The following is an 18,866-nucleotide window of genomic DNA, read 5'->3' as shown; positions in this document are numbered from 1 at the left end:
CAGAGAAGCAGCTATGACCAAACAGTTCGGAGAAGCTGCCGAGGTCATACACGCCAAAGAAACAGCTGAATCCGAGCAGAACAGAAAAGCAGTCGAGACCGGACAGACCAGAGAAACTGCTAAGGTCGCGCAAGCCGAAGAAGCAGCCGAGGCTGATCAGACCGGGGAAGTTACCGAAGTCACTCATGCCGGGAGAGTAGCTAAAGCCAAGCAGGCCAAAGAAGCAGTCGATGCCGAATAGGCTGGAGAAGCTATAGAGGTCGCGCAGGCCGAAGAAGCTGCCAATACTGAACAGGTCCAAGGGGCCATTAAGGATGAACAGGTTGAAGAGACAGTAAGGCGAACTGATCCAACCTGGACACTGTATGTTGACGACGCGTCAAGCAAGGAAGGGTGTGGAGCCGAGGTCCTCCTGATTAGCCCTACGGGGGAGAAACCACCTTACGCCTTGAGATTCGATTTCAGAGCCTCCAACAACAAGTCTGAATTTGAGACTCTGATCGCAGTGATGGGATGACCCGAAAATTGGGGGTAGAATCGATAAAGGTCTACCGCGACTCACAACTGATAGTGAAACAAATTTTGAGAAATTGCGAAATCAAAGAAGAGTCGTTGAAGAAGTACGCAGCCAAAGCGCACAAGTTGAGGAGTCAGTTCAAGCAGTTCACGCTCGAACATGTTCTGCGGAGTCGGAATAAAAGAGTTGACGCACTGTCCAAACTGGCCTCCACTTCGTTTGGCACGTTAAATAAAGAAGTGTTAGTGGAGGTCGTTAAGGGCCGGGCGTATGAGCAGTTGGACAAGGCGGTCATTCAAGTGATGAACTCATGGATGGATCCCATTGTTCAGTACTTAGCCAATGAAGAACTCTCCTCAATCAAGATAGAGGCTCGCAAGGTCCTTCTCAAATCACAGAGGTATGTGTTCACGGACGGAGTATTCTATAGGAAATCCTACTTATGTCCCTGGCTGAAGTGTGTGACGCCGGAAGAAGAGGGTTACGTCCTGCGCGCGCTGCATGAAGGTATCTACGGGAATCACGTTGGCCCGATGGTCCTGGCCAAGAAAGGAATGCTGTCCGGGTATTATTGGCCCACCATCTTCAGAGACTCGGCCGAACTGGTGGCACGATGCAGGTCATGTCAGCTACATGCACCAGTTCATCATGCCCCGACTCAGGATAGGGTCTCTCTTCAAAGCCCGTGGCCGTTCTTTCAATGGGGAATCGATCTGCTGGGCCCATTTTCTTGAATTTCAGGAGGTTATGAGCATTTAGTGGTGGCAATTGACTACTTTACTAAGTGGGTAGAACCCTAACCACTCAACACCATCAGCAGCAGGTCGGTCCAGAAGTTCCTTTGCAGGAACATAGTTTGTTAGTTTGGTATACCACGGGTCCTGGTCTCGGACAATGGCCGACAGTTCGCCAATAATTCTTTCTAGGGTTGGTGCACCGAACTCGGGATTTGGCAGCGCTTCACTTCGGTGGGCCACCCTCAAGTGAATGGTCAGATGAAAAACGTCAACAGAACTATTCTGCACGGCTTGAAGACCCAAATAGAGTCCGTCCGCAGCGGATGGATGGATGAACTGCCTACCATACTCTGGGCTTATTGAACTCCGCCTCGAATTGCCACCCAAGAAATCCCGTTTGTTTTAACCTATGGGGCAGAGGCAGTAATCTCGACAGAAATTGACATTTCCTCGAGTAGGGTATGAAATTTCATAGCCAAAGATAATGAGGACGAGAGGCGGCTCAATTTGGACCTACTCGAACAGATGAGAGAAGAAACAGCTATACGAATGGCCAAGTACAAGGGGCAGGTCGCGCGACACTATAATGCCAGGGTAAGACCTCTCTCCTTCAAACCAGGGGACCTGGTCTTACACAAGAATGCTGTAAGTCGGGTCTTGGGTATGAACAAGTTGGGTCCGAATTGGGAGGGCTCCTACGTGGTGAAAGAAACAGATCGAGCAGGGTACTGTAAGTTAGCCCATTTCAATGGAGAAGAAGTCCCATGAACTTGGCATAATTTCAATTTAAAGATCTTTCGTTAAGACTCACTTACTTAGCCCGTGCATGACCTGCGCTCTGAACAAGGTTAGAGTCCAGTTGCTTGGTGTTAGTTAGATCAGTTCGTGCATGGCAGGTCACGCAAATGTATTTCGTTAAGGTTGAATTATTTTGCATAAACTAAAAGCTAGTTCGCGCATATTGTGAGAAGTCTTTGTTCGCGCAAGAATGTTACGACATTATGATGAGAAAGTTGTGAATGCAAAACTTGGCTAAGTGTTGAGCAAAAGAGAGACTTCATTTCTTCAAGAAAAATTTACAAGGATGAGCAGAGCTCGTACAAAAAAGAACTACTTCAATACAGTTCAGGGCCCTACTTTAGATCCTACACTGGCATACTAATTCTCTCCCTCCTCCTCCTCCTGTTCGGGCTCAGGGGTAGGGGTGGCAATCGGGTCCAAATCGGGTTGGCGGGTCGGGTTGTGACCCGGGTATAATAGGAAACCCGCTGACCCGAACCTGACCCGCCAACCCGAAACAGGTCAGAACACCTGACCCGAACCCGATAATTTCAGGTACCGCCAACCCGAAAATCAATTTGAATTTCTTGATTTAATCCTATTAAAAATATGATTATCATTCTTGATAAATAAAATGCATAGTATACAAATTTAATTACCACCAAGAAATGCACAATCGAAATCTAAGCAGCTCCAAGCCATTTCACACACGCTGCAATAACTCATCAAATAGAAGACACTCTTAACAGAAGTATCATGCAAGCCATTTAAGAGAGATTGTCGAAAAACAACTACACAGTTGAGTTTCAACTGCTTGATATCAAAGCCATTTACTTCTAATGCTTGTTATCAGACTATTTCTGCAAATTCTGGGTGGCTGGTGCATCCCAGATTCAAAATTCACCCTAAATGAATGAGAGACATCAATATCTGTACCAAGAGCCCATATGACCATAAGATAAGACACCATAAGAGTAGAAATAGTGTAATACATCATCCATCCAAATCTAATAACTCCAACTTCACACAAATCAAACAAAATACTGCCAACCAAATATAAGTTTAGAGTCAATACATTACACCAAATATAAGTTTAGAGTCTTAATCACAACAAAGTGATGCTCCAAGGCCAACCAATGCTTTGGCCCTCATCATTAACAACAGCAGCATTCATAATGATGCCAAACTTGTGCATCCTCCAAGCAACCTCCAACTGCAGCCGGACTGCTTTGATCACGGCAAGCACATTCATAGCAACTAAGTATCATGGATTAGAGATTAACAACATTAGAATTTGAATCCTCAATTATTGTTGCATCAACCTCATCCTTGTTGATATTTAGAGACATGATATTTTGAGTTAAATCCTCCAAATTCATATTTAGAGATCCTACATTATAAGAATGCAAAAAAATATATAAGTAACAAAACCAAAAAACTAAAATATGTATAAAAAAACTGTATTTACCTTCACTTTTATCTCCAAATAACCAGTCCTTAGTGCAAACTAAAGCCTCAACAATTTGGGGTGAAAGTGAACTACGAAATTGATCCAAAATTCTACCACCAAGACTAAATGCAGATTCAGAAGCAACGGTTGATACTGGAACACATAGAATGTCCCTTGCCAATTTACTCAAATATGGAAATCGAAATTGTTGTGCTTTCCAATAATCAAGAACAATAATATGTGAGGATCGTTTAGCTCTTGGCTCATCTAAATACAATTCCAATTGACTTTTTTGTGCACCACAGGCAAATTCAAAGGTGTCAAATTGATCAAATTCCTACATAAGTTACAAACAGAGATATATTAGATATGATAATAAAACAAAATAGTTAAAAATCATCATAATAATCATAATTTTAGAACGCAATGAAGTCACAAAAGTTTAATTTTCATACCTCTAAAATATCAAATGATTGGTTGTCTTCTTGTTCCTTGGCTCCATGAGGAGAATAAACTTCATTGCTGCCTCGAGAGCATGAAGATGATGCACCAGGTGTGTTGGAAATCTTCACATACTCATTATAGACATCAAAAAGTGCATTCCTAACCTTGACTAATTTATTAGACCCCGGACCATATAGCTTATTATAACTAAATTCAATAAACTGAAATTTATACCGGGGATCAAATACCACAGCAATTGCCAACAAGAGATTGAACTCAGACCAATATTTGTTAAACTTCACAAACATTTGGGAAGCAATCCTCTTCATAAAATCATCTGAACTATTGCACTCCTCAGACAGCTTCAATTGAATCTTAAAAACTTGAGGAAAGTACAAGTTACTAGTTGGATACTTGGACCCCGAAAAAGCATTAGTTGCCTCATAAAAAACTTGAAGAAAACTACAAATTTTTTCAACTCTTCCCCATTCTTCAAGAGATGGACAGCTCCGAAAATTTGAATCACTTAATTGTAAGTGACAAAATGCAAGGCGATAATAAAGTGCACTGGAAAGCATTCTATATGTGGAGTTCCACCTAGTAGGAACATCTTGAACTAAGGCTTTTTTGGAATCAAGAGAAGTCTGTGTTACACATTCGGTGAACCTTAACTTCCTTGTTTGAGAACCCTTGACATACTTGACACATTCTCTTATTAACTCCACAGATTTATCAATTTCTTTCAAACCATCTTGCACAATCAAGTTGAGAATATGTGCACAACATCTCACATGAAACAACATACCATCACAAATTAAAGAATTTTTCAACTTAAGCTGATTCTTAAGTATTGCAACACAAGAATCATTTTCAGAAGCATTGTCTAATGTGATGGCAAACAACTTCCTTTCAATACCCCAACTACTAGCCAAACTGTAAATTTTTTCAGCTAATGCAACACCATTATGGGGAGGAGGCATATAAGAAAAATTCAGAATTTTTTTCTGTAGCAGCCAATTGCTATCAATGAAGTGTGCAGTCAAACTCAAGTATCCATCAGTAACAATAGATGTCCATGCATCAGAAGTTAAACATATTCGACTAGGACATCCCCGCAATTCACTACCAAGTCTATTAACTTCCTTTGCATGCAATTTTTTAACGTCCGACTTGGCTGTGTTCCTAGTGATATGTTTAATTTGAGGCTCCAAATATGTAAGGACATTTTTAATTCCCTCATGCTCCACAAATGAAAATGGCAGCTCATGTCTTACTATGGCATGCACAAGTAATTCTCTAAATTTATCTTGACTAAATTGTGCATTTCGTGTGGCAAGAGCACCTTTGTCAGAAGTGATTAGATACTGTCCAATGTCCTTTGTTGTCATTTTTACACACCTCTTTACATGTCGATGCAAATTACCTGTCCCACTTTTACTCTCAGCAGAATATTCATTCCCACATTTCTTGCATCTGCACTTCAACTCATCGTTTGGATCCTTTTTGGGAATAATGTCGAAGTAATCCCAAACTTCTGAACTTAATCTCCTCTTCTTGCCAGGCATATTGATTGTAGCTTTTGGAGGTAATTTCTTTTTCCCAATTGCACTAGTGTCAGGGCATTGAGATTGATGATTTGTGTGGCCTGTTTCCTCGATGCTATCACTACTCCCTGTATCACCATCTTCTTCAATACTGATTGAATTTGGATATGTCATACTTGTATCCATCTGTTAATCATCAAGAATTATGCAATTCAGTAGTTATGATTTTTGGTTAAAACAAATATTCAGTAATTAAACAAATAATAGTGCTTTCATATTAAAAATGCTTAGTACAAGAGGGGGGACGAGGGAAACAATAACAAACTAAATCAAGTGCAAGTGAGTGTCATGTGCAGAATAAACTTAAGAAGTAGTGGTGTCTGATGTTATTGCTATCTTGGGGAAACAATGACGATTTATGTTTTCGTCCCAAGCTTAATGGAAAATCTGTTTTCTGCCTTATTTGTTGGAAAGTTTTTATTTTCTTCTTTTTTTAATTGGAACCTGGCTTGTAGTTTCTATAATTTCCTTGATTAGTTACTGGTTTTTGTCACGATAAAATTTGGCAGCGCCACTTTAAAAGGATCAAAGCAGAGATACAAAATTAAAGTTTGAGAATTAGATTGGCCAAAATAAAAATTAAAGGTATAAATTGATTTTATTAAAAAAAAGGTTTGAGTACTAAATTCGCCATTTGCCCATGAGTTGTAAACCAAAATTTTGGTATGCCATGAGTTTTAAACCAAAATTTGGAACCCCAAGTTTAATATATCCATTTTCCGTCGACGATCCCAAATTAAAAACATCAAAAGCACTCCTCAGATCACGGCTGCCTCTACATCATAACACTGAACCGCCACTGCCTCTATAACACTACCATTAAGCCCTCCAATGTTGTTTGATCACAATTACCATGCAAAAACCCAGATCGAATATTAGGGACATTAAAATTCGAAATCAGAGACAGTTCAAAGAGAAGAGAAGAAAAAGGGAACCAAACATCAAACGGACCCATCAGCCATTTATACTTCAATATGTTTGTTGCCCTGTTAACCTCCAGATTTGGAGGAAGAATTTAGAAATCGATCCATCACCACCAAATTCTTCTTAAAAGTTTCACCTCACCACCGACAGAAATTTACATTAGTAGTGAAAACCAACCTTTTTGTATAATATTTGAACTTATAATAGAAACATCTCTGCCAACCTTTTTTAATCCAGAAAGTTTTGTTTTACCGTATCATCTTCATACATGGTTATACCAAAAGAAAGCTGAAGCAAAGGGCGATATTACACCACAAGAAAGAAATCGATTTAGGGGAAAAAAAACTTGCTGTAAAACTGCACCTTAGAGAAGAAAATCCGTTGCTTGCTAGTTGCTTCTAACCGCCGTTTGACAGATGAAGACCGTGACGTGAACTGGTGAAGTGAAGGGCAAGGCGGCCGCCTTTCTGGTTTTGCCGTTTAGAAGAAAAGGGGAAGAAAAATTTAGGGTTAGGTGAGGAAGAAAGATTTCGACTTTTCGGGTGAGGATTTACTGATTTAGGGCCGGCCAACTGGCCAAGTGAAGACTCTAAGTCTCTAAGTGAATGTGTATGTGTAACTCAGTAACTGTGTAAGCCTATTTAGTGTTTAGATAATTTTTTAATCTTTATTTATTTATTTTTATTTTAGAAACGGGTTAACAGGTCAACCCGATTTTGACCCGATTTTTTTCGGGTTTATCGGGTCTGACCCGATTCTGACCCGAATCCTCAAAATCTAAACCCAAACCCATTAATTTCGTGTTAGGTTCGGGTCGTGTTTTCAGGTCGTGTCCAAAATTGCCACCCCCTACTCAGGGGTAGTCACCGGCAAAGAAGAATCAGCCACTAGATCTGCCAGCTTGCGCCAGCGTGAATAGCCCTCCACCAGGCGGTCGATTTGCTCCAGAGCATTAGGGTTGTAGCTCGAAAATTTTCCCAAGTCGAACCTTGGTTGGTTCAACTCTTGCACCTCTACCAGAGCCTTGGCGTACATATGCTGAAGCACAGGAGTATTTAGGATCGTCAAATCGCCCATGAAGTCCTCCGATCTCAGGAACTCCCGAACACCAGCCTGGCGACCTGCCTCCCTAGCAGCTGCGACCTGCTCGGCGCCCTTCTGCTACTCGTCCTTCAGCTGGGAGGTCAGTTCAGCATTCTTCTTCAACTCCAGCTTGAAGTTCGTGTGGACCTGCGCGAGCTGCCTCCTCAGGCTCTCCGCTTCCGCTACGACAGCTTCATGTTGGCTGGACAGCTTTTCGTTCGCTGCCTTTGTCGCGTTCAGCAAGGGGAGCAGACTCTCATAGCGCCTGACCAGCTCGGACCTACCACATTCATCTGGTAGCACAAGAAAAAATAAATGAAGTAAAAAGACGAACAGTTTCTGATGGACGTTGAAAGTCGAGACTGAACTGACCTGAGCTGCCCCTGCAGCTGCGACCTGCTCGGCGCCCTTCTGCTACTCGTCCTTCAGCTGGGAGGTCAGTTCAGCATTCTTCTTCAACTCCAGCTTGAAGTTCGTGTGGACCTGCGCGAGCTGCCTCCTCAGGCTCTCCGCTTCCGCTACGACAGCTTCATGTTGGCTGGACAGCTTTTCGTTCGCTGCCTTTGTCGCGTTCAGCAAGGGGAGCAGACTCTCATAGCGCCTGACCAGCTCGGGACCTACCACATTCATCTGGTAGCACAAGAAAAAATAAATGAAGTAAAAAGACGAACAGTTCTGATGGACGTTGAAAGTCGAGACTGAACTGACCTGAGCTGCCCCTGCATAGTAGTGGTTGAGGAGGTCGGGAGGATTTATGGTCATGATAAAGTTGTAGCCCCGTGGAAGGAGGGCACTATGCATGAGCTCCCGAGCTACCTCCGGGTACTGAACTCGGTCATTGATGGACAGCTTTCATTGAGGGCAGAAATGCATGGGATGCTGGTGCGAGACCAGTCTGGCCTGTCGATCGAAGGGTGACGTGCTCTTGTGTTGGCACGTGTGAGGGGGGCTTCAGTTCGAGCTTGCTTCTCAGCAGTGTTGACGCCATAGTGCCCGGGTTGAGTAGGGTCAGGCATCGACCCCCTTTTCTGAACTGGAGACGAGGTCGTCTCAGTTCTGGCCTTCTTGGTCGTGAACTTCTTCCTCTTCTTCTTTCCTAGCTCTGTTTCAGGAGAAGATTGAGCTGGAGCAGGTTGAACTGGTGGAGGAGAGGCCGAGCTGGTTGGCACAGTGGAAGGAGCAGGCGTAGCCGTGCCCGAACTGCCAGTCTCTCCAAGAGATAGGAGTTGGGAGAATCTCTTCACTACATTAAGACAAATAAAAATGATCAGGGTCGCGACGAGTGGAGGTCGTCAGTTCCCACAACAAAAAAACTAAGGCAAGGAAATTACAAGTGGCCAGCTCATCCAGAGAGAGAGCTTTGCTTTCTGGAGAAGGATTTGAGGCATTAGCTCGGATCAAACCCGCAGCCCAGAGTTGGGCATTGTTGAACTCCTTCACGTTCAACCTAATGTCTGAGCTGAGTAGACACTCAATCTCAGGCACTGGGAGAGGCGAAGGAAGCGGATCAGAGACCTGGGTCTCCACCCTCTAGGTCGGGGGAGGAAGACCTATGTTTTTCACATAGAAGAACTGAGGCTTCCAGTCCCAAATTGAGGAGGGCGCCCGCAAACAGTTCGCGGGTAGGAGTTTTCGCTCTGCTCCTACGAGCGAAGTAAAACCACCCTGGCACATGGCTGCTGATCTTCATCTGGAATACAAACCGGAACAGATCGAGCGAAAAGGGGATTTCGAGCACGCGGCATAAAATGAAAAAGCCCAAAATGGAACGAACAGCGTTGGGAATGAGTTGGGTTATACGAATACCCCAGAAGGTGAGGATTTCGAAAAGAAAATGGGGAACAAGAAGGCGGAGGCCAGCTATTAGCTGGTCCCTATATATCGCCATGAACCCAGCGACCTCCTCAGGACGGGCGGCCCTGGGCTCGAACTAGGCAGGGATTTCATACTTCTCTGCCAGTTCATCGACGTCCTTCTGTTCTAGGGCAGGAGGAATAATGTCGACATCTCCGAAGACGGAGGCCAGCTATTAGCTAGTCCCTATATATCGCCATGAACCCAGCGACCTCCTCAGGACGGGCGGCCCTGGGCTCGAACTGGGCAGGGATTTCGTACTTCTCTGCCAGTTCATCGACGTCCTTCTGTTCTAGGGCAGGGGGAATAATGTCGACCTCTCCGAAGTTGCCACCCTGTCCCCCTGAGGTTCCCGCTACGGTTTGATCTGGAGCTGCTTGGGCAGCAGCTCCAGCAGAAGGATCGACGGGTTGTTCAGAAAGGTCCATTGTTCTAACAGGAGACAGAACGGGGGAAGGTATGAACTCGGACCCGAATGAGCTAGAAGGGGAAGAGCTGGAAAAGGAAGATGAAGAACTAATATCTACAAGTATCGGGCGAGCTACTCTACGTCTAGGGGCCGAAATAGTAATGTCAGATCGCTCAGAAGAAGAAGACATAAGAGAAAGGAAAAGAAACTTACTAGTGAAAAAGAGAGGTCGGATGCTAGGCAGATCTAAAGGATGCGCGAACTGACCCCTGACTCTTAAAGCAGGACGGGCGAGTGGACTCTCGAAAGAAAGAAAAAGGAAAAGAGCGAGCTAGCAGGCAAAGGAGCGAACTGATAAAGCAAAAAAAGCGGAGTGAAAGTGACGCTTGAGAGGCCTATTTATAGGCAACCATCAAGGCGGGAAAACGAAGAGGCGCGCATTTATTTTGAATTTAATACTAGAAACCGCCATTATGAGGCGAGGTAACGGTATGGGAGTAAACGCGACGATTACTCGGGCAATGGTACAACTGTGGGCCCCACGTCGAACTGACACGCCGCCTCGTAATTTGGTCTAGACTCATGCGACTTTTCGATGACTCTAGACCCAAAGGAGGGCTAGTGTAGTGGGACCCACCCATGTGTTAGTTCGAGCAAGAGGACCTGACAGGTTGGGTAGATCAGCTCGGGCAAATATGAGGACAGTTCGCGCAAGGCCGTTGTCCCCCAGCTGGATCGGCCTGATGGGCCGCGGCGTCCAAACTTGTCGGAGCCAACAGACGAAGCCCTAGAAAGACTCCCTCTCTATCAGGACTCATAGTCCTATAAGGAAACTACTACCCGGGACTTTATAAATACAACACGATGGGGCAAGACAAGGTACGCCATTTACAGTGCTCTATATTGTTACTCTGATAAAAAAACTTTTGCTGACTTGACCGTCGGAGCGTCGCTGGGGAACCAGCCCCGCCGTTCACCTCTCTTTGCAGGATAGTTCGCACGTGTTTCCCTCTCTCGTCAGCCTGTTCCTACCCAGTTCGCATAGCTCGCGCGGTACAGTTTGGATCTCGCTTCGTCAGTCGCATCACTTGACATCTACTAAAACCAGTCAAAGGTTAAAACTCCAAAAGACTATTATCCTCAATGGTTTTCAGTTCTATTAAGATTTCGTGATAAGTACTTACTAATTTTTGGCTTTTTGAATTTCAACAGATCCTAAAATTAGTAAACTAAGTAACCAGATTATTACTACTGGTATTCTTAATTAGTTCACAAGTTTGATAAAGTTAACTATCACTTTTGCCTGTAAATGTTAATGACAGAACTAAGAGTGGTAAGTCATAAGCCCTTTGGCTCATTTCCAGATCAAGCATATGGACATCCAACAGATTAAGGAACCACATCCCTTCAAAAACATTTATCCGTCTTAATCAATTGCAGTAAAATTGTACCTAATCTGGTTCAGTTCAGAATATTAATGTTGTCTACATAAAATCTTGCTAAATAAATTAAGAAAAATAAAAACAACAACAACACGAGGAAAATGCACAGCTTGCATTTAGATAGAGGAATAGTACTAGAATGGACGTGGCATCTAGAATAAATGCAGACCAACAACCTTGGTGGTAAAGATTTAATGTGTTTTCTGATACTGGACAGACCTTTGAGAAATAGATAGGGTACAAAGCCAGTGCTTGATAACTTGTCCAAATTGAGCTCTTACAAACCAGAATTAATCTTATTTTCCCCATATTTCGAACTTGTGGTTCACAATCTAAACTTTTATTTTGAGCAATTTGGATGTGATAGTTCACACTCTAAACTTTTACTTTGCCGACAATTTTTAGCAGTTTAGGGTGCAAATTGTCGACTCCTATAATTTGAGGGTCCAAAGAAATTGCACTTAAATTCAAACTCTGTGGCCTGAATTCTTTCCCACCCTACCCTACGTCTTTGATGGAAATGCAGAGTTAGCTGAAGGTCTCTCTGATTGAATGGGTTAGTGGAGTTATTCTAAAATGGCACTCAAGAGTTAAGATTGATGCTAAAACTTTTAAAAAATGGAGGATGTAGTGACATCAAGATGTAACCCATGGATGCGAAGGAAAAGGATTTAATTCAAAGATCTTATAAATTTGGTGCCGACAATATCTTGCTTTTGCTTCCGTTAATTGAGATGTAAATAGTACGAGCGATTCGGAAAGCAGTATGAGTTGTAAGAATACTTTCCCCTTGAGCAACATAGATGGTTTTGCCAAAATAACTCCTAGTCGTCGGAGGAAGGCTGCTATATTAATTTGTTTCTTTAGCGAGCTGGAAAGATGACCAAGATGAATCTAATGCCGCTACTGACGTGAGAACTATGCTGTTGAACAATACGGGAGAAACTTTACCAGCAATATTTAGTTTCAGCAATTTTTACCATCTTTATCGAATCTATACAAATTTGCTTAAAAAAAAAAAAAAAGAAAGATGAGAAGATGAGACTGGCACTGGACCCCTTTTGAGTACTTTCATGACGTTTCTTTGGAATGATTTTAGTAGTGCCCGACAACTTTAGGACCATTACTGGATGCCACGCCAAATAATTTTAAGTTTGATTGAGACATGTGATTCCTCTCTTTTCCAGTGCATGAGCTGTGTGAAAACTGAAAGTTTAACAAACTCCAAAACGATTGAGCTGACAAAAAGTTTTTTGCGATTGTAAACAGCCCCAAATGTTTCAAAATTTTAATGATTGAAGGAAGTTATTATACTTAAATGTCTCATCTCTAAATTGAGATCTCTGCTGGTTCTCTTATTAATCTTTGATTAGATGGCCTCCAGTACTACAGTATTACTTGGATTTCTTCCGCTTTGAATTGGATCCTTTCAATTCAATTTTCAATTTAGTTGAAACCACGATATAATTAAATAAAGTAAACATTTAACAAATTACAATTTAATTGAAACCACGATGTAATTAAATAAAGTAAACATTTAACAAATTACAAGAAGTTTTTGATATTTTACCCTTTTAATTTGTATTGAGATACGTGATTCCTCTGTTTTCCAGTGCATGAGCTGTGTGAAAATTGAAAGTTTAACAAACGCCAAACCATTGAGCTGACAAAACGTTTTTGCGATTGACTAAATTGTAAACAGCCCCAAACGTTTCAAGATTTTAATGATTAAAGGGAGCCCTTTTTGATTGGTTAGACAGCCGCAGGAATGCTGAATCGTGTATTTTTCAAAATATGATTACAAGTAACCCATAATAATATTATCACTACATATGGATTTCCATTCAACAGCATTACAATTAACAACCACCAAAATTATCAGAATAAATACTAATAATTAATTCCATGGTAATCTAATCTAATCTTAAATAAGGGTACGCTACTTACTACTAGTTATCATAAAGGGGGTCATAAGCTGAAATTATGAAAATGAAACTTATAGTTACCGTAGGCATTGACAAACTTCATCGAAAAACATAGGAGTGAAATTGGAGATTGTGGTGCTTACCAATTTTACTTAAAGCGGTTGAAGATTATGGCTCTCAATGTGAAAAACTGTTGTTGATGGCAAAGCAATAAACATGGAAATCAATAGAGTCGAAATTGAATTGCAATAGTTCATACAAATTATTGTGTTTGGAAAGCAAATTTTTCAACAAATATTACTTTACTTGTATCACAATTACAATTTTTAATTAATTTTTTTTATCTTTCCAACAAATATTTTTTTATCTTACATATATGATATCACCAGAAGTGCTATAATAATTATTTCAAATAATATTTTAAGTATTATTTTAATTGTGTCATCATAAATATTATTCAAGTGTTAGTTTAATATTATTAAGTATTAGTCAATCATTGCTTAGCTTGAACCAATGCATGCTTGATATATTATTAGTTTCACTCCCTAACCGGCCCTACTTTGGCAGGTTTCAATTTCTAAAAATTTATAATTGAATCAAATTTAAAAAATGAAAAAATGTTCAAAAAAGTTATTTTAATGAGGACCCACTAAACCAATATTGCAGGAGTTTTAAGAGAGTAAAACAAAACGAGGGGAGCAAAAATTTGAAGAAAATGTAAGACTTATATGTTGTGTTTGGAATATGTGTTTTTTTCAAAAAATAATTATCATCTTTTATGAATACATATTTCCATCACTTTTTTATCTTACATTTATCAAATCATTATCATATATTTTTACAAAAAAACAATCTAAAAAAATAGCAATGTAAGCGGATCAAAGAAAGTCCTCCTGTGCTGGAGAAAAACATAAAGAAAAATAGGGACAATATATGAAATCCTCGAACACACTAGGAAAGGAAGCATGATGACAAATTAGAAATTCATTAACCGGAAGAGAATCAATTAAATAGTTAAAAATATTGAAAACAAAAATTTGATTGCGGGCGTTTGCAAGCACCTTTTTAGTGCAGACGAGAGTCGAGGGGAGGAAAGGGTCCTCGGACGAAGACTGCGGTAAGTATGGATGGGGACCAGAGATGCTTCGAGCAAAACGGTTAGAGGTGGCGGATGTGATTCAGAAACAGATTAGCATTCAAGGGAACGAGGGATGGTGGTGGGGGTAAGTACGTGCTGAGCTGCCACAAAGTTAACCATGCTGCCATGGTTCGAAGTCTCGGCCGAGTCGTCACCGTCTCGACCCCTACCGATACGATACCGTGTCGAAACGATACCGAAATACTTGACTCGCCGAGAAATCGGCCGAGACGTCACCGCGACGGATTGATTCGGCCGAGTCACACCGAGTTACTCCGAGTTATCCCGAATCAAGACGAGAAATCGGCCGAATTACACCGTGACAGATTGACTTGGCCATTTCTTTTGCTATTTTTTATTATTTTTATTTAGCATACTTTTTTTATATTATTAATAATAATTTTTAAAATTTGCGTTTCACCAAGACCGCGACCGATATGTCGAAACCGACGTGGAACGTTCCGGACCGTGACCGCGACCGCGACCACGACTTTGAACCATGGCTGCCACTGGTCCATTACGCCACTAACACTCTTCAACCATAAAAGTTTTTCATGTCGACACTATAACCAGTCTATTGTTACTGTTTATAACCCAACTGATACTGTTTATACAGTTCTGATTATAAGATTGTTAAGAGCGTAATGAATGCTGTACCATTCAAACAGTTGGACTAATGGCTAACGCAGGTGCAGTGGGGTCGTTTTTTCTTTCAATCATCCAAGAAGTATCCAATGACTATTTGTCATTCACTTTCTGGACACTAGCAATCAATGTACAGAAAAGAAGAGAGCACTTGTTTTTGAGGTTTTGTAGATCTTTCTTATCTCCTTTCATATTTGAGAACTGTTTCATCTCTTAAATTGAGATCGATACATTCTGGTTCCCTTGTTAATCTTCCTTTTATTAGATGGCCTCCAGTAGTATCACTTGTATTTCTTCCACCTTGGATGATCTGCAAGCGCTGGAGAACGATTGTCCAGAATTTCCAAATGGGCAGCAGAAGTACCTGAAACGCATGCTAAGATATCTGAGAACATTTCTTCTGTGTGCGAGAAAATACAGCAACGATGATGTGCAATTACCATTTGACAACAAAAAGAACCAGGCAGATAATCGTAATGCAAGCCTAGAAGCTCTGACAGTTCGGATTGGAGATGCCATTCCCAAGTGGGCAAAGGAGATCCAATCTTCTGATCAGCCTTGGGATGTGGTCCATGATTTAGAAAAGGACATTGACTCCTTCGGACAAGAAATTTGCGAATGGTATGCCTTTTTCTTGGGTTCCTCGTCACGGCAGTCCAGTAATTCACTCGTTCGACAAGATGGCCTTATGGAATTCATGGATTCTCTTCTGGAGAATCTAGTGAATTATTGGTCATGGTTTTGGCCAGCACTTGAAGAGGATCTAATTAAAGCCCTTGAAGAGAAGCTGGCGTTCATGAAAAACTTCATCCGTTTTGTCACACTGCATGGCGCTGAAAACACAGAATTGGGACCCTTACTGGCTCACATTGAAGCTGTGGCTATCAATGCAGCACGCCTCTCTTATAAGTGCCAGTTTAAGAAGGGTCTCGGACTGCCCATGGATATCGAGGAAAGCATTTCGGAACTGCTGCAGAAGATTGTTCCTGTTGAACCGCAAGTCCTTGAGACTTGTATCCAGGCCCTGACTGCTTCAAAGTTATCAAGACAATCATATGGAGACACAGATGAGCATCTGTTGAGAGACTTCTTCAATTCTCTCCTGCGTAATCTTTGGGAGACACTAATTTATGGTACTTGTCCTGTGATTTTGAAGCAACTGCAAATGTTTTACAATGGACTAAATTCCTTGAGAACCATTCTCGTTGATAAGCCAAAGATGTTTGATGAGAAAGTAAGAGATCCAACTCGAGTCGTGAACTGTTATGGAGGAGATTTTATTTCCCCTCTCTCTCTGAATGCAATCAAAGACGCTATACAAGCCAAGGATATGGATCTTGTGTGTACTGAGTTGTTGGGAATAATTAAGCTCATTGATGCAAAAATCACAGAGAAGTGTCCAGAATCATCATCATTCAATTTTCCCAAGACCAATGGATTGGGCTTTGTTGATTCCCTTCTAGAAAAGATGATGGATGTGACGAGTTCTGAGGCTGGTTCGATTGCTTTGATCGATCATCCAATTCAAAAAGTCCAGGAAGAACTTGTTTGTTTACGCTCTTTGCTGAGGAAAAATGTGGAGCTGCACAACGAAGACGAGGAGGTCCAGGCAATTTGGAATCGTATTGTTGGGGTGGCATATAGGATAGAGTTTCTGTTTGACTCCTTAATAACTGGAAATATCTTAGATTCTTCTTCAATGTACGTTCATTCCATTTTAGAAGAAATGAACATCATTAAAGCTGCGGCCTTGAAGATTTGTGATAGTGAAAGACTTGGTGGAAAAGTTAAGGAAGTAACGAAGAGATTCAATCACATGCCACAAGAAGGAAGTAAGCCAATAGTCAATGATGTGGTGGTGGGATTCGACGATGAGACGGCATCGATAATCAATCAACTCAGAAATGGATCACACCAAGTGAAAATTGTTTCCATTGTGGGCATGCCGGGATGCGGTAAGACAACTTTGGCTAGAAAAGTGTACAATAATTCTTCAGTGAAGTCCCATTTTTATGAGCGTGCTTGGTGTACTGTTTCTCAAATATATCACAAGAGAAATCTGTTGCTTCAAATTTTGACTTGTATTGAGTCCAAGCTTCCTGAGGAAGTTTTTAAGATGGGTGAAGAAGATCTGGCTCTTCAAGTCAAAAGACGTTTGCTGAAAAACAGATATCTCATTGTTTTGGACGATGTATGGGACATTGATGCATGGAACGGATTGGAAGCCTCATTCCCTGATGATGGAAATGGAAGTAGAGTTATCTTGACAAGTCGGCTCCATGGTGTTGCTCCGCAAGACAAACTCGAGCATGAACCATATTCTCTTCGTCAACTCACTCCTAATGAGAGCTGGGATTTGCTAAAAGGGAAGTTATATCCTGGACAAGAATTGGCTCCTCCAGAACTATGTGAAATTCGACAGCAAGTAGTGGAAATGTGTCAAGGACTACCTCTTACGGTTGTCATTCTTGCCGGAATTCTCTCAAGGATGGACCGATATGGTTGGAAAGAACGGTTGTCATTCTTGCCGGAATTCTCTCAAGGATGGACCGATATGGTTGGAAAGAAGCTGTGGAAGGTTTAAGTTCAAGGAATGTTTCTAGTACGGAACAATGTACCGCTACATTAGAGCTGAGTTACAAACATTTACCTGATACTTTGAAGGCATGTTTTCTTTATTTTGGAGCCTTTCCAGAAGACCATGAACACAATACCAAGAGGTTGATTTCTCTATGGGTCGCTGAAGGTTTTGTTCAAAAAACTCAGCTCAAGAGATCAGAGGATGTGGCAAATGATTACCTGATGGAACTTATTAGCAGAAGCTTAGTCATAGTTTCCAAACCAAGATCCATTGATGGGGTCAAAGCTTGTCGCATTCACGATTTGTTATATGAGTTTTGTGTGACAAAAGCCAAAGAAGAAAAGCTATTGCAGCTGGTACGTAGGTATGATGACTTATCTGCATTCACTGTGCCATGCTACCTACGCCGCTTATGCATTGATTCTAAGGTTGAGCACTTTGACAACTTGAGGTTATTTTCTCCTGCAATACGCAGTCTATTATTATTCAGTCACGATGAAGACAGTAGAAGTAGTTTTGACCTTCGATTCATTTTGCACATCATCAAACTTGTCAAAGTGTTAGATTTGAGCCAAATTTATCTAGGAGGCACTTTTCCTAGAGAACTAGAACTGCTTGTTCACTTGAGGTACTTGGCAATTCTAGGTGATGGTAGGCCCGTCCCTGCATCAATAGGTTATCTCACAAACTTGGAAACTTTGATTTGGCGAAATTCTAGGAGTCATGGTTCAGTTTCATTGCCAGATACTATATGGAACCTCAAGAAACTAAGGCATTTACTGCTAATGGACGAGGTCGATAAGAATTATCATTTTAGATTCCCTGACAACAATCTTGAAAACTCTTCACAGTTGTGTGACCTAGATATCTTGTCCTGTCTAAGCCTCAATCCTCGGAAGAACATCAACAAGCTGTTGAGAAAGTTTCCAAATATCCGCAAGCTGAGAAGCTCTCTTTATCTCGATCAGGGCTGTGAATATCATGTAGCAATGGATTGTCTAAGTCATTTGGAATCACTCTGTCTGAGTTGCGTTGTTTATGGCGGTGACCGATATCAGTTAGATTTCCAATTTCCTTTGACTATTAAAAAATTGACCCTGTCTTATTTTCGCTTGCCATGGAGCAAAATGTCAGCAATTGGAAATCTACCCTATCTTGAGGTGCTCAAATTACTCGACCGATCGTTTGAGGGGGAAATATGGGAAATGGAAGTGGAGAAGTTCCCTAAAGTTCGTTTCTTGAAATTAGCTTCCCTGGACATTGTGAAGTGGACAGCCTCCTCCGAGTATGAGTACGAGGACCAGTACTATTTTCCTCGTCTCCAGAAGCTAGT

The 18,866-nt window shown here is 41.5% G+C and overlaps 2 protein-coding genes across 2 annotated transcripts; one reads left to right on the top strand and one right to left on the bottom strand.

The window, feature by feature from the left end:
- Positions 1-3,305: 3,305 nt before the first annotated feature.
- Positions 3,306-8,340, bottom strand: LOC113754906 (zinc finger BED domain-containing protein RICESLEEPER 2-like). The gene is made up of 7 exons (XM_027299091.1): positions 8,248-8,340; positions 7,958-8,169; positions 7,687-7,819; positions 7,324-7,617; positions 3,940-5,658; positions 3,503-3,821; positions 3,306-3,424 (listed from the first exon to the last, which is right to left on the bottom strand). The coding sequence occupies exons 1-7, from the start codon at positions 8,338-8,340 to the stop codon at positions 3,306-3,308; spliced, it is 2,889 nt and encodes a 962-aa protein (XP_027154892.1).
- Positions 8,341-15,068: 6,728 nt separating this feature from the next.
- On the top strand, positions 15,069-18,860 carry LOC113754908 (putative late blight resistance protein homolog R1A-3; the record flags this gene model as incomplete). Its single annotated transcript, XM_027299092.1, has 2 exons — positions 15,069-17,453; positions 17,510-18,860. Coding segments are annotated over exons 1-2 (3,587 nt in total), but the record flags the coding sequence as incomplete, so codon positions are not given.
- Between the last annotated feature and the right edge of the window lie 6 nt (positions 18,861-18,866).

Source organism: Coffea eugenioides, unplaced genomic scaffold (genome assembly GCF_003713205.1).
Source record: "Coffea eugenioides isolate CCC68of unplaced genomic scaffold, Ceug_1.0 ScVebR1_1100;HRSCAF=1898, whole genome shotgun sequence".
In the NCBI taxonomy this organism is placed as follows: Eukaryota; Viridiplantae; Streptophyta; class Magnoliopsida; order Gentianales; family Rubiaceae; genus Coffea; species Coffea eugenioides.
Note: the sequence above shows the minus strand (reverse complement) of the source record. Positions and strands in the feature narration are given on the sequence as shown.